The sequence below is a fragment of the Apostichopus japonicus genome, chromosome 14 (genome assembly GCF_037975245.1).
Source record: "Apostichopus japonicus isolate 1M-3 chromosome 14, ASM3797524v1, whole genome shotgun sequence".
Taxonomy (NCBI): Eukaryota; Metazoa; Echinodermata; class Holothuroidea; order Aspidochirotida; family Stichopodidae; genus Apostichopus; species Apostichopus japonicus.
In genome coordinates this window covers 22,774,800-22,790,637 of record NC_092574.1, presented here as the reverse complement: position 1 = coordinate 22,790,637, position 15,838 = coordinate 22,774,800, and the positions used below count along the sequence as shown (strand labels likewise).

The 15,838-nt window shown below is 35.8% G+C and overlaps 1 protein-coding gene across 4 annotated transcripts in view; it reads left to right on the top strand.

Annotated features, from left to right (window-relative positions):
* Positions 1-15,838, top strand: part of LOC139980308 (cilia- and flagella-associated protein 337-like) — a 40,952-nt gene that overhangs the window by 12,638 nt on the left and 12,476 nt on the right. For all 4 annotated transcript variants that reach the window (XM_071991876.1, XM_071991874.1, XM_071991875.1 and 1 more), the window contains 10 exons: positions 391-450; positions 2,021-2,109; positions 4,194-4,286; positions 5,789-5,881; positions 6,983-7,170; positions 8,141-8,399; positions 10,811-10,916; positions 11,949-12,100; positions 14,358-14,460; positions 14,647-14,833. In XM_071991876.1, the coding sequence (XP_071847977.1) occupies positions 391-450; positions 2,021-2,109; positions 4,194-4,286; positions 5,789-5,881; positions 6,983-7,170; positions 8,141-8,399; positions 10,811-10,916; positions 11,949-12,100; positions 14,358-14,460; positions 14,647-14,833 (1,330 nt within the window). The remainder of the gene's footprint in view (positions 1-390; positions 451-2,020; positions 2,110-4,193; positions 4,287-5,788; positions 5,882-6,982; positions 7,171-8,140; positions 8,400-10,810; positions 10,917-11,948; positions 12,101-14,357; positions 14,461-14,646; positions 14,834-15,838) is intronic.

The window sequence follows — 15,838 nt, the reverse complement described above, 5'->3', positions numbered from 1 at the left end:
TTGCTATTATTAAACCTAGCTACAACACATCAAAAATATGGTAAGTTTTGAATGGTTCATTTGAACACATGCATTTGATCACAAAGTTAAAAAAAAATGTCTGTGTTTACTTGTGAGATTTCACACATGACATTTTATAAATCCTTAGATCTCATTTCTGTCAGACATTTAAAAAAAATACCAATGTTGATAACTCTTAGCTAATATAAAATAGTAATGTAACACAGACCCAAAATTGATAACATTATGAGGTTGATAAGAAGCTGTTTACTCTCAAACCATTGCTTAGTTACTGTACAGCACTCTGTCACCATACTGTATGTGTTTCCTTTCTCTTTTGCCTATATATGTCAAATGTGTATTAATTGTTTATAAATTGTCTGTTTTTAGGATGGTACAGTGGCATTTTGGAGTGGTGGAATGGAACTGAAAAGATACAAGAGTTTAATGGTGAGTCGCTTCCCAGTAACTTACAGACCAAGAATTATCAATTTTAACAGCTTACTCAGGAACTTACTTAGAATCAAGTTTCCACTAGCATATTCCTGAATTACAACACGGATCAGTCTTTAAAACAGGCTTACGAGAAACAGACCAACAATACTTGCTGATAGTAAGAAAAAAAAAGGATCAGGAGGGACACTCAAGTCCCTATCAAGGACCTTACGGGAGAGGAAAAAACCCTGAAGACACCAAAAATCAGACCCGATTACAATGCTGAAAGTACTTGTCCATTCACATTACTTGCAAGCACAACTTTCTCAGGCAAAACGGTTCCATTAATTCACAACCCTATTAGAAAAAAAGTTATGCCGAATATAAATCCAACTGTGTAACTTCTGGAGTTTAAGACAAAGACCTCTGGTACAACTACTATAAGCAAACCTGACAAAAATAAGCAGTACTACCGGGCTTATGTTAGGCATGGAAATCTCAACGATTCATTGAATGACCATTGTTAACTAACTCATCAAGTGTTTGTTCTTAATGTCTACTGGGAGAAACATATCACTGCCCTTTTTTTCTACTGGCAAACGGTTAAATCCTCTGGCACTTCGCCAGTAAATAGCCAGAATTTCGAGGCCTGGACCTTTACAGAATCAACATCTATAATTTCAGAATTTTGGTAACAAGCTCTAGCATGTTTCCAAATGCACATCAGCAGACAATAATAGGTATAGTCTAGGTAGCTATTACTGCATGGTACCAATTATTAATTATGACACACTTTATGAAAATGTGTAGACTCTCCGCTGGAATTGTAAAATGGTCATAATTAGATATGGCAATTTGGAGGGTTGACAAGGGGTTTCTTTTCCTATGATAAATCAAACAATTTTGTATTCCCAGCCCAATAGTAGATGAAGCTATATTAAACTAAAGCCTTTCCAACAGTTTGTCCAACAATTGTTTGCAAAAATAATTGGCATGTATGATTGAAGTGAACCTTTTTTGAATATTCAGTGACCCCATTCACATAGGTCAATTTAGGCTAAATATGTTGTACATGTGCGGGCATTCATTTCTGATGTAGGCCTGTGACTGACTGGTGGCAGCAAGGGGTGTAGCACATATTGTTTGCCAATGCTGTTGTATTATGTCAGACAATTGGTGAGGGTTGGCATAAATGGGAGGGGAGAGGGGTTGGCTAGGTAGTGGGATGAAGGAGAGGGGTTGCTAGGTAGTGGGGTAAATGGGAGGGAGGGGGTTGGCTAGGTAGTGGGATAAAGGAGAGGGGGTTGCTAGGTAGTGGGGTAAAGGGGAGGGAGCGGGTGGCTAGGTAGTGGGATAAAGGAGAGGGGGTTGCTAGGTAATGGGGTAAAGGGGTGGGAAGGGGTTGGCTAGGTAGTGGGATAAAGGGGAGGGGAGAGGAGTTTGCTAGGTATTGAGATAAAGGGGAGCGGACAGGGCATTGCTTCGTAGTGGGGTAAAAGGGGAGGGGGTTGGCTAGGTAGTGTTACAGGATTTGTATGTTCTTCTTATTTTTTATTTACACTTTTCTCCCTTTTTTATCTTCCAGGCAGAGCAAAATGCTACTCGTCAGAAACCGAAATGGGTGACAGACTTGGTGCTCATGCCTCAGTATAATAAAATTATTTTGGGGACAGGGTCAGTGATATTGTGTGCTTATAACACAAGATATTTGTCATTCCTCTCCATTCATTTTATCAGAAGTAGTCATTGCCATCACAGTGTAAAATGACGGCATGAAGTCACATGCATTTATGTCCTTTACTAATAAATATAAATATGAGCTTTCTTCGCTTTTGTGAACTCAAGGCTATTGCAACTGGTCTGGAAAAATATTGCCTCCAAGAGAACCTTGGTATTTGATGATCAAACAAAACCTGTGAAATTTTTACCATGGGAATTATCAGTAGCAAGGAATCATCATCTGTATTTGAATATGTACAAAGAGAGATTTTTAAGAGAAGGTCATTGATGGATCCAAGATTTCAGTGAAAATGGGAGGGTGGGGTGGGGGGGGGGTGCGGTATCATTAGTGAATACCGGTACATAAGATAATATTAGTAACAACAAAGCATGAACCTTTTTTTTTCACTCTGTACTTTGTTTTGACAAGAAATGTTTTCACCAAACTTTTAGTGCTAACATTTTTTTCAAAGCAGAGGGCCTGCCTGGCCCCCCTCCCTGGACCCATCCCTGAGTATTAATAGTTTTTAAGTAGAAGTGACATTTACATCATGCTGAAGGTATAAACTAACATTCAATTTTTAACCATCATCCTCTTTATGTCACAGCTGATACATATTGTTAGTCTTCAGTAGAAGTGAGCAGCAGAAGTCTTGAAAAATGATAACTTGATATTTTACAAAACATATTTCATGACAAGTTTATCTACTGTCATAAACTTGCATGTTGTTTGTTGTATTGTGTTCTTGTAAAGCACTTTGCCCCTTTTCAAGGGGGAAAGCACTATATAAATATCTTCAATGTATGTATGTGTGTGTGTATGTATGTATGTATGTAATACAGGGACAGAGAGATCCAATTCTATGAATTGTTTTTATCTACTGTCATAGACTTGCATGTTGTCTGTTATACATACAGGGACCGAGAGATCCAATTCTATGAACTGTTTTTATCTACTGTCATAGACTCACATGTTGTTTGTTATACATGCAGGGACCGAGAGATCCAATTCTATGAATTGTTTGATCAGCTGTCATAGACTTGCATGTTGTCTGTTATACATACAGGGACAGAGAGATCCAATTCTATGAGTTGTTTGATCAGCTGTCATAGACTTTCATGTTGTCTGTTATACATGCAGGGACAGAGAGATCCAATTCTATGAACTGTTTTTATCTACTGTCATAGACTTGCATGTTGTCTGTTATACATACAGGGACCGAGAGATCCAATTCTATGAGTTGTTTTTATCTACTGTCATAGACTTTCATGTTGTCTGTTATACATACAGGGACCGAGAGATCCAATTCTATGAATTGTTTTTATCTACTGTCATAGACTTTCATGTTGTTTGTTATACATGCAGGGACAGAGAGATCCAATTCTATGAGTTGTTTTTATCTACTGTCATAGACTCACATGTTGTCTGATATACATACAGGGACAGAGAGATCCAATTCTATGAACTGTTTTTATCTACTGTCATAGACTTTCATGTTGTTTGTTATACATACAGGGACCAAGAGATCCAATTCTATGAACTGTTTTTATCTACTGTCATAGACTTCATGTTGTCTGTTATACATGCAGGGACAGAGAGATCCAATTCTATGAGTTGTTTTTATCTACTGTCATAGACTTCATGTTGTGTGTTATACATGCAGGGACAGAGAGATCCAATTCTATGAGTTGTTTTTATCTACTGTCATAGACTTTCATGTTGTCTGTTATACATACAGGGACAGAGAGATCCAATTCTATGAGTTGTTTTTATCTACTGTCATAGACTTTCATGTTGTCTGTTATACATACAGGGACAGAGAGATCCAATTCTATGAACTGTTTTTATCTACTGTCATAGACTTGCATGTTGTCTGTGATACATACAGGGACCGAGAGATCCAATTCTATGAATTGTTTTTATCTACTGTCATAGACTTTCATGTTGTCTGTGATACATACAGGGACAGAGAGATCCAATTCTATGAACTGTTTTTATCTACTGTCATAGACTTTCATGTTGTCTGTTATACATACAGGGACCGAGAGATCCAATTCTATGAATTGTCCACATACGAACCTTATTGTCAGATCACCAGTTTAGAGACAACACCATTGAAGCTTGATTATTGGTAAGTTTCATAGTGAAGGAATGCAACCGTTTGTGACTTGGGTAGCGGTATTTCCTGTCTGTATCCACGCCTAGACTTCATCGAAATCAATCGGAAATCGATACACTGCCATGTTTTTTTTTTAAGAGGCTGTACTTTATTATCACCAGCTGGTCTAATTTTAAAAATACCAAACTCATATTAAATGACATCTGGTGAACATATCACAGTTGCGGAAGATGAAAGCAGTTTTCAATGTTTACACTCTTATTTTATCTTATCAAAGGCTATGTATCGAAAGTATTAAGGCCAAGCTAATGAAAAAAGGTCAACAGGAATATCTTCTAAACAGAGTTAATCTTCGATTTGAAGTGCCAAAAACCTTGCAGAGTTGTTCCAGACTGTTATTAGCAGAATACTAACTCTTTGAATGTCATTACCCAACCTCTTGAACCCATACTCCCCCATTATAACTGTCTTCTGTATATTAACCCATGTAACTTACCTGCCCCTTTACTTTGCCTACCTCTTAATCATACCCTGCTTATCTTACCTACCCTTGGATGTACCTACCTACTATACCTACTTGTTAAATCTTATGTAATTCATTATCTTACCTATATTTTACCACCTCTTTAATGTACCTACCTATCATATGTATTGTTAAGTCATATGTAATTCTTTATCTTAACTATCTTAGCTACCTATTTACTTACCCTTTTATCTTACCTACATCTGTATCTTACCTACCTCTTTATCTTACCTATACCTCTTTATTGTACCTACCTATCATACCTACTTGTTAAATCTTATGTTATTCTTTATCTTAAGTATCTCAGCTACCTATTTACCTACCCTTTTATCTTATCTACACCTGTATCTTACCTACCTTTTCATTTTACTTACCTCTTTTCTTGCACCTACCTATCATACCTACATGTTAATCTTATGTAATTCTTTGTCTTAACTATGTTACCTACCTATTTACCTACCCATCTTACCTACATCTGTATCTTACCTACCTCTTTGTTGTTCCTACCTACATTCCTATCGACCTACTTGTTAAGTCTTATGTAATTCTTTATCTTACCCTTCCTATTTACCTACCCTTTTATCTTACCTACATCTTTATCTTACCTACCTTTTCATCTTACCTACCTCTTTGTTGTACCTACCTTCTATACCTACTTGTAGAATCTTATGTAATTCTTTATCTTACTTACCTATATTACCTACCTACCTAACCTACCTGTTAACATGAGTGATCTGATCTGCTTCTGGTCCCTGATTAGAAATAAGGTATATTCTTGCTGTTCTTGTAAAAATGTACTGATGGTCTAATTTACAGTTTTATGCTTAATCCCACAGAGTATGTGTATAGCAAGCAGAGATACTACCACAGACTTACCATGTGGCCATTCTTATCACACTCCCAAAAATGCTTTTACTTCATTTTGATTGTTTCATCTGGGAGATATAAAATATATTCACTTTATATGACTTGTATGTGTCTTATGTTTCAGCTCCACGGCGTACGATGAATGCTTGTTGGTTTATGGAGATAGCCAAGGATGTATCAATATCATTCTAATCAAAGGAGCGGGAGAAACATTGAGGTGAGGTAACATTTCAGATATTAATTCCTTTATGGTTCTAACATTATGATTGATGACAATAGTATTCATACATGTGTGTTACATGTGCATATAACAATCAATGCTAAGGTTATTGTCAGGAATGTTTATAGATCATGTTTTGGCAAATTGTTTTTTTTGGGGGGGAGAAAATGAAAAAAAAATCAAAGACTTGTTACCAAGATTTCTGAAGTAACTTGAGTGATTCTTGAAAGTCAAGAAGTATGGTTAAATAGGGAAAGTTATTCTTTGAAGAACAAAGTGTCAGTGAATGAATTAAACTAATTGATAAGTATTTAATTCCCACTGTATACGTTGTGCACCAGTTTTTTGTGTGTAAATAACTAGCTCTGTGGCCCTCATCTACAGAAGATGGGAGTCTGAAAATTAAAAAAGTAATAAACATTGTGTCAACAGTTATCACAGTTCCTCACAGGCTGTGCAGATATGTTCTTTGTGTCTTGACAAGGTACTGGCTACTGGGAGTAGCCCGAATAACAACACCCTGGTCTTAGTTTAGAGCCCCTATACCTAGCCTTGTACAATTATACTCTGCTACTCAATGAAGTTTCTTTGTGCTTTTCCACTTTAGTTTGAAAGCTCATCAATATTGCTCCCAAAGAAAATGCCAAAAAGTCATATACTGGTCACCCATGCTTAAATGTTAAACAAACATCTTACTGCCACTTCAAACATAGTCATCCACACTGAGACATTTATTTGTCTTTTGCAATAATCCTCAATTTGGAGGATTCGAGCCTCCAAGAAAGTACTTTTGAAAACTTCTAAGCAATTTTAAGCATGCTAGAATTTAGGGCCAATACTGATGACCTTTTAAGAGTGCAAGGTCTACACATGTTGTAAAACTTAGGCATCTGGCAACAGCGCCCATCAGGGCTTGTGGGAAGTTGGCTTCAGAGGGAACAGTAAAGTAAATCCGATTAGAAATTTAGCTTCCCCTCCTTCATTCACTCCATTAAAAATCTAGCAAAAAGCCTACTTGAACTGATATTAGAGATAGTTCTTCTCATTTTCAATAAACAGAAAGTCACAGTTTGTATGATAATATGTTGTAACTTGCAGAACGTGGAAGAAGATGCCCAAGACAGACGGAATAGCGAGCGTCACCTTGGAGAAAGTCGCTCACTCTTCGCTGACTCAATTCCTCCGTTGGAAAGTTCACGACGATTGGGTTGCAGATCTGAGATATTACGATGAAATTAGATCGGTGATGTCGTGCTCTAATCATGAAAACACAGCCTTGGTCATCGGTAAGTGCTGCTGCAAAACCAGGATTCATTTCACAATCAGATGTCAAATCTTGCAAGAGAGTCAATCTCTTTTACATACTAAAAGTAAAACACAAAATTGTATCGACGTATACAAGCATAATCGATTCAAGTTATAGTTTATATAGATATAGTTTGTCTCATGTATCCAAGGATCAATACTGCATGTTTAAAGTTGTAAATATAGCTATCAACAAGATACCATGTAGCGCTAAAGAAAGATGGTTTCTTTATCATAACGTATAGCCATGAGAATGAAGAGAGCAAGAATGTGCAAAGAAAGGAAATAACTGGGTAAAAATTACTGTTTTTTGTCAACTTTTTTGAGTTGACCAATGTTTTGCCTTTCCTTGGCTGTCAGCAAGGTGCTTTTACAATTTCTTAAATGTTAATTTTTCAAATTCTCTGCAATATAAAGCTAAGTGTGTTTAAGCGAAGTTTATTTTTCAGTTTACAGCACAATTTTTGCAATGGAATGAGGCATTACAGAGACTAACTTGTTAGATTTGTAAATTAGTGGTAAACACCAAGGTTTTTGACCTAGTATTTTCAAATTATTTCCACTTTCTTGGATATTTACTGTAACAGTATTTTTGAAATGTTAGCAACAGCAACAGCAATGTGGACCTTGTTCATCTTGCGCAGGGTGCCTGTGCATTTGTCTAGATCTTAAGTCTGTGTAGACACATTGTGTTACATCTACTTTATATTCTACAACAGTCTTAGCTCTCAAATGTGTTCAATTTGGAGGCTGTCCAAATTTTATCTAAAAGATAATAATTATTTCTGGTTAGATATATACTAATTAGGTGACAAAGAATAATGGATGAGAAAGTTAAATTTATCATTGCATAGATTCTTATGTTGAATGAATGCCAAACGTGCAAGAAACAAAATTCATGAAATTCATTCTAGCTGAGTGAAAACTGTGTTTTTTCCCCCATACATTCAGGTTGTACTGTCGGTAGCACACATGTAGAAACACAGCTGAAAGAAATCAGAGAGATGACATTCCAACCAGAGGTAGCCGAGAGAAAACTGAAAATTACCCAGCAAAACTACGCTGTTGCCAGGCAACGGCTAGCCACTGACCAGACAGTCTTTAGAATTCACAAAGGAGTCAAAAGTTTTGATTATTCCAAGGAAAAGAACATGATAGTCACCGGAGGGATGGATCGATTAATCAGAATATGGAATCCGTACGTTCCAAGGTAGGTCATTTTATATGGATTTTAGGATTGCTTTATGAGGAAGGGTTTGTGTCTTGGATCCAGTAAAGGATAATTGCAGGCAAGCTGCTTGTATTGAGTGTGTTATAGTTAAGCAAAACAAAATAGACTGGAGAATCCAGCAGCTTTTATTGATGAGCCTCTAATCTGTAAGGATTATTTCTAGAAAACTGAAAGCAGTACTGATGTTCTTATTTACACTGATTCCAAGTTAGTTTTATAAGTTATCTTTTAAATGTAACATTCAGCTGTTTTGGAAGCTTTGTATGGATGAGAAAGAAGTAGAAAGCAATAGACCTTTTAGCATTGTGTTGTCATGGTAACCAAATTACTTTGTGTGGTTTGTTTCCCTACACCATATATCCATTTTTGATAACGAATGTTTCTTCAGCGAAAGAAAGAAAAAAAAAGGTGTTAAACTTGGTTCAAGATGCATATGCTGTTGTACAAGTTGTTGTCACCCTGCCTCAAACAAGAAAATGATTTTTGCCCTGATTATAAGCATGGGGGACTAGGCTTTTAGTATGAAGACTTTTAAGGCCCTAGCTATGTAGAGTTTGGATAATGTTTATAAGTAAGAGAAGTTTTCATGGTCTTAGTAATCTGTCTTGACAACGATGCAATGTAATTGTTGCAGATGTTTGGCAGGATAGATGATGTTACAATTCAGTTATAAAACTCTACTCAGTAACATTAAACACTGATGTGTCGCTCAACGTGACTGATTTATATAATTTAAACAGATTAAAGTGAGACAGTGTGCCATGCAAAGTGAAATCCAATGCAGGTGTCTCTTCACATGACCTTTCACTCATAAATTTGTTTGACGGAATCCTTTTGAAGCTCTCTGATGACGTAAATCGTCTTACTAAATGATGAATTCTTAATGTGCCTTACCTTTGAGTTGCCTCATGGCACTCATAGGCCACTGATCTTGTTAACCAGTTAACAAAAAACTAATCTATTGTTTGAAATCAAACCTCTGGGCTGTTTTCCTGCATCTCTTGGGGTGTTTCTTTTATCCGTTGTAACAATAGGAAAGGAAAGGAAAAGCCCTTTGTCTTCACAGTTGTAAATAGTTTGTGTAGCTAAGAAATGGCAGTGAACACTTGGTTGTGCCTCAAGTGACAACAAATTCTTAAACCTATTGGGAATGATTTAGACAGACAGGGAAATCAATAAACACTTCTCTTGAAAGGGATCAGGAATGCAGATAATTCATTCATTGTCCTCTGTAGGTTATATCTGTACTCAACCTCATTAATCAATACGATCCCACTTGATTGGATCATACCATTACAGGAGACGGGTGTAAATGTAACGAAATAGTATCAGCCACAATTTGTATTCTTGCTTTAATTGCCTTTGTCTCTCCATTCATGTGTTTGTTTAAAAGTGAATTTTGTCATTATTTATATTTGTAAACTTCTGGTTTGTGTTAAGACATGAAATTGATGCAATGGTCAAGTTTTTCAACTATGGTGTTTTATTTCATTTACCTCTAAGAAGTGGTATGATCACCTCACTGCCAATCTGACATCTGATTCCAACAAGTGAATAGATGAGGTTTCCACAATTGAACAATTAAGAGAAACCAGGTTACTTTAGTTATACTGAATCTGTTACAAAACCTAGATCCAAATCGAAGCAGACGTCTGGCCGACGCAAAGATTAAGAGTCACTTAATCCGTGAGAAACCATGTAAACAGATATTAGATTATATTAACCCAATAGGAATACCACAAAACTGGATTTGGAGTAGATTTTAATTAGTAATTAATCTGAATTACTGCCGTATTGGATTACCAGTGGGAAGAAATTGGAACATTTTATCAGTGGCTTGAACCCAGGGATCGAGACCTTGTTAATGATGGTAATATCATTTAATTGTGCTTTCATGTGATGCTTTAATAAAAGCTTTTGTTTTTTTTTATTTTTGGCTTTTTCTTGTTTCCCAAACTGTACATCTATAGATAGCTTCTGTGTTACATATCAGGGATAGTTTTATGCTACCATTGCTGCTTAACATCCTGGGAAATAAGGAAGCTTCGGATAATAACAAACAAAACATAAGTAGGATACTTGAAACAAAGACTTAAAGGGTCAACAATAACTTTTTCAAAACTATTGGAAATATTCATATAGTCTTTGATCTTTAAAAGTCTCTATAAAAGGGTACCTATATTTCCTCTTTTGTGAGTGATGAATGGGTTAAATATTAATGTGAAACAGCTAAAATGTCTAATTTTTTCCTTATTCTTGTTTTTCTTTTGTGTTTTTCTTCCCTATATGAATATACCAGTATTTCATGTGAAATCATATCACATTTCAACCACTAAAACTAGAGGCCTATTTATCATTCATTTCTTCTGTTTTAAATTTCTTACTTCCAGTAAGCCAACAGGCATGCTGAGAGGACACAATGCCCCCATCTTTGCATTGTTTATCGCTGCCGATGAGAACAGGGTTTACAGTCTTTCTCAAGACAAGACTATAAAGGTATTATTTGCCCTGTAGACACAAAACTAAAGAATAATCAATGACAAATGTATATTAATTCAGGAAGATTGCTAATCTGAGATGGACTGCCGAAGTGGAGCATATTATTAGCACCTCTTTGTCTTATAAAACCACTCTGTTGTCAGTCTACGGAGTACTTGAAAAAAACACCTTATTGCTTGTTTGGTACATAGTAATGAACCCAACGACAGAAACAGAGTAAGCAAATGTTCATATCACTTGCAATACTGTCTCGACTGATACAGTCATATTTAAAGTCAAAACTTGAAAATGTTGACTTCTAAAAGTTGTATAAATATGTATGCAGGAACCCAACAACACGATGTGGCTCATTTTTATTGTAGTAAAGGTGGTTCACAGAATGTAAATCTACTGTATCTTCTGCTTCACTTTGGTAGGTCTTTCATATCCTATTTATAAATATGTACTGTCATGTATTTTTACTGGATTTTAATCAACTTGAAACTTTAACTTATTGAAGGAGCCTTGGTAAAGTGATGTCGCATCAAACATGTAGGAATCAAACTTTTCATTTGTTTGTGATTAGATGTTTACTGATTTATGTTTCAGAAATTGATTGTGTCCATGAAATTGAAACTTCACCAGTCATGAAAGTTCTAATATTTATGGTTTATGTATCAAGAAAGACTTAGAAGGCTGTAGATCATAAATTTTTTTTATTTTTTATATATAAAACTCACATACAAATTGTTGCATTTAAAAAAGGATGGTATCTGTCAATCATCAATCTTACAGTCGTTAAAGCAGTAACATATGGGTACATCTTTAAAATGCGTAACTAAATTTAAAAAAATTTAGAAACTCGTGTTGAAGGAAATAGCACATTACAGAATGTCATTCTATGTCGTCATGACAACAGTCAATAATTTAAGTTGGTATACTATCACTTGATTTATAATAACATGATGTTACTGGTTTTCTTTTTAACTTAATTAAAAATAATTAGTAATAGATTACTTTACCTATAATGAAACTTGTTTGGTCTGCCAGGTCTGGGACATCAAGGACCAGGTTTGCATGCTGACCGTCCGTCCCAAAGCTCATAAAATCAGAGGGGATTTGCACTCCAGCCTTTATAATAATATGTCCAAAGTCTTTGTCATTGCCACTGACCTAATGGCCATGATAACACATAAAGCAAAGTAAGTAACCAAATCGATTAAAATGGCCTTAGATTAGTTAACTTTTATCTTTTTTTGATGATACTAAAATTCTATACTAAAATCCCATCACCAATGCAATTCATTAGTTTGACTATATACAAGGTTCGCTTCAATACAATGGAGTAGTAACTAAAACAATGTTGAACATTTTCCATTTGTCATTTGAATGTGATTAATACTAATGAAAAAAGTGTGTGGGAGCAACAAAATATTAGAATCATAAATTGACATGATTGTTAAGTATGTACTAAATGGCTTTCATTTTGTTTATAAGTGCCAGTAGGGTGTGTCATTTGTTTTAACATTATGAAGTGGATCATTTCTTTATCCTAACATATAATAATAATACTTATTTATATAGCGCATTAAACGAACGGTCTCAATGCGCTTTATAATATGGTAACAATACCAGACTTTTTCACATGTGGTTTTGTCTGTTTTTATCCCTGATACATTTTTTTGGTCATTGAGACAAGATCAACAGTTAGAAGTTTGAGCAAAATTCATTTGTGAATTTTCGATAATTTCGGCATGGTTAATCAGGCAATCCGAAGTAGTTATCAGTGGAAATGACAAACTAGTCAATGTTACTGCTGAGTAACACTTTCTTCGTACTTACAACCTTTGAATGACTCAAGCCACTGGATTACAATATCACATTTTATGTTCTCACTCGTTCATACAAAGTTTCGCTAATTGCCACTTATTGAGATGTTCATATTCACAGATCTTAACACTAAATTCATTATACTAGCCTCCTACTCCAATCCAATATCTCTGGTTCCAGATCAATCTATTAGTCCTATTTGGTATATTTTGTATTAGGTTGCCTATTGCATGTATGAAATCCCTTAGGTTAATAACATTGTCCTTAAAAACCTCTTTGGCTAATTTGTAAGAAGAGATAATGTTCATAGCGATGGTAAAGCATCCCTAAAGCCTAATGGTTTTGAGAGGCACAACATGCCATTATTAACAACAGAATAAATACTGTAGCTTAACTGACTGTAGCTTAACTGACTGTAGCTTTACTGACTGTAGCATTACTGACTGAAGCTTAACTGACTGTAGCATTACTGACTGTAGCTTTACTGACTGTAGCTTAACTGACTGTAGCTTTACTGACTGTAGCTTTACTGACTGTAGCATTACTGACTGTAGCTTAACTGACTGTAGCATTACTGACTGTAGCTTTACTGACTGTAGCTTAACTGACTGTAACTTTACTGACTGTAGCTTTACTGACTGTAGCTTAACTGACTGTAGCATTACTGACTGTAGCTTAACTGACTGTAGCTTAACTGACTGTAGCATTACTGACTGTAGCTTAACTGACTGTAGCTTAACTGACTGTAGCATTACTGACTGTAGCTTTACTGACTGTAGCTTAACTGACTGTAGCATTACTGACTGTAGCTTAACTGACTGTAGCTTTACTTACTGTAGCTTTACTGACTGTAGCTTAACTGACTGTAGCTTTACTGACTGTAGCATTACTGACTGTAGCTTTACTGACTGTAGCTTAACTGCCTGTAGCATTACTGACTGTAGCTTAACTGACTGTAGCTTAACTGACTGTTGCATTACTGACTGTAGCTTTACTGACTGTAGCTTAACTGACTGTAGCATTACTGACTGTAGCTTAACTGACTGTAGCTTTACTTACTGTAGCTTTACTGACTGTAGCTTAACTGACTGTAGCTTTACTGACTGTAGCATTACTGACTTTAGCTTTACTGACTGTAGCTTAACTGACTGTAGCATTACTGACTGTAGCTTTACTGACTGTAGCTTAACTGACTGTAGCATTACTGACTGTAGCTTAACTGACTGTAGCTTTACTTACTGTAGCATTACTGACTGTAGCTTAACTGACTGTAGCTTAACTGACTGTAGCATTACTGACTGTAGCTTAACTGACTGTAGCTTAACTGACTGTAGCATTACTGACTGTAGCTTAACTGACTGTAGCTTTACTGACTGTAGCTTTACTGACTGTAGCTTAACTGACTGTAGCATTACTGACTGTAGCTTAACTGACTGTAGCTTAACTGACTGTAGCTTTACTGACTGTAGCTTAACTGACTGTAGCTTAACTGACTGTAGCTTTACTTACTGTAGCTTTACTGACTGTAGCTTTACTGACTGTAGCTTAGCTGACTGTAGCATTACTGTCTAGCTGCAGTAAAGTTCCAGCCCTACTTTTATGTTTGTCTGTGATGTTTTGAATCCTCAGAGCTAATGGACATGCTGAGATTGTGTTAACACACAATGAAGCTGTTCGAGTGGCACGTTACAACCCGGCCTTCAAGCATATCATCAGTGCTTCCGATGGGTCGGTGAGTGAACTCCCTCATTTACATTACACAAAATAATCATGAATAAATTAATAACACACAATGTGGGTCATCATAACTACTGTCTTGAATGTAAGGGAAAGTTTTTAAGTAAATGTCAGCAGGTTGTGATGATGCAATCCAAGTTATGATTTTTTATTTTTTATTTCTTGTATTGTATATAATTAGGTTGTAAAACTCTGGGACTATGAGACAGGTAATCCAGTATTTGAGTTTACTCAAGCACACAATGACAGTGCAATAACAACAATGACCTTTGACAGTTCGGGTCGAAGGTTAATCACAGGTGGAAGGGATGGTAAACTGAAAATATGGAACTACAACAATGGTCACTGCCTGAAGAATTTAGAAAAAGGTAAGAAAATACTTGTTTATTCTTGTAACTAACTGTGATGGCAATAACAGTATTGTTATTTTTATTGTAAGTATAGTAAGAAGTTGAACTAGCCCTAAACATGTATGAATAATTTATGTTTTAAACTTCTTGCTTTAACTCTGTAACCTTGCAAATGGATTGTTTGGATAGTGTTTTTCATAATAATAATAAATGTGACAACAAAAATTAAAACATAGTAGGCTTTAGGTTCAACTCTTTGCTGATTGGTGACAACAGCTAGGATTTTACGTTAAAATGTGGAGGGGAGAAAGGGGGTGAGTGTAAAAGTTGTAGGAGAAGCCCTCAGAAAGTTGCTTTCCATTAGCAAGTACAGGCTATTTGCGGGTATTTCACATTGTGTTCAGGAAAACGTACCTCCTTTAGCCATGTATGTGTAAGCTAACAGTCAAAGGTGATTTGATTTGACCCCAGTTTTCTGACATTGTTGGTTTAACTACTTCCAAACTTTCTGTGTTTCGTCAGCATGTCAATCCAGTATTACAAAGTTGGAACTTCTTGACTTTCTTGTACATCCTTTTTGCTATGGAAACTGCTCTGTCTATTACCTTGAATTGAGATGTAAAGGCACATGTGCAGTAATTTTATGGACACAATTATACTGTTGCATATTGTGTACACTAGTTATTAATGTCTAATGGTGTAATGCTGATTTATTCTTTTGTTGTATGCCCCGTTTTATGGGAATTAATTCTATTTTCGTGTCAGGCATTTTGCATTATTATCAAAATAAATTATGAAAAAAAATAGGTGATTTTTAAGCATTTACGTAGTAGTAATAGTTATTGGAGACTGGGTTGACGATTTCTCACCTTTAGTAAGAGAAGGAACTAAATGAGACTACAACCTATTTACAAGCCTCAACAAGACTTGTTGCCAGATGCCTGTTTGTTATCCTTTACCAAAGGAAAAATGCAGATAGCTGCAGCTTAAGGTCAGAGGTCAACAAACAATTACAATGCAATT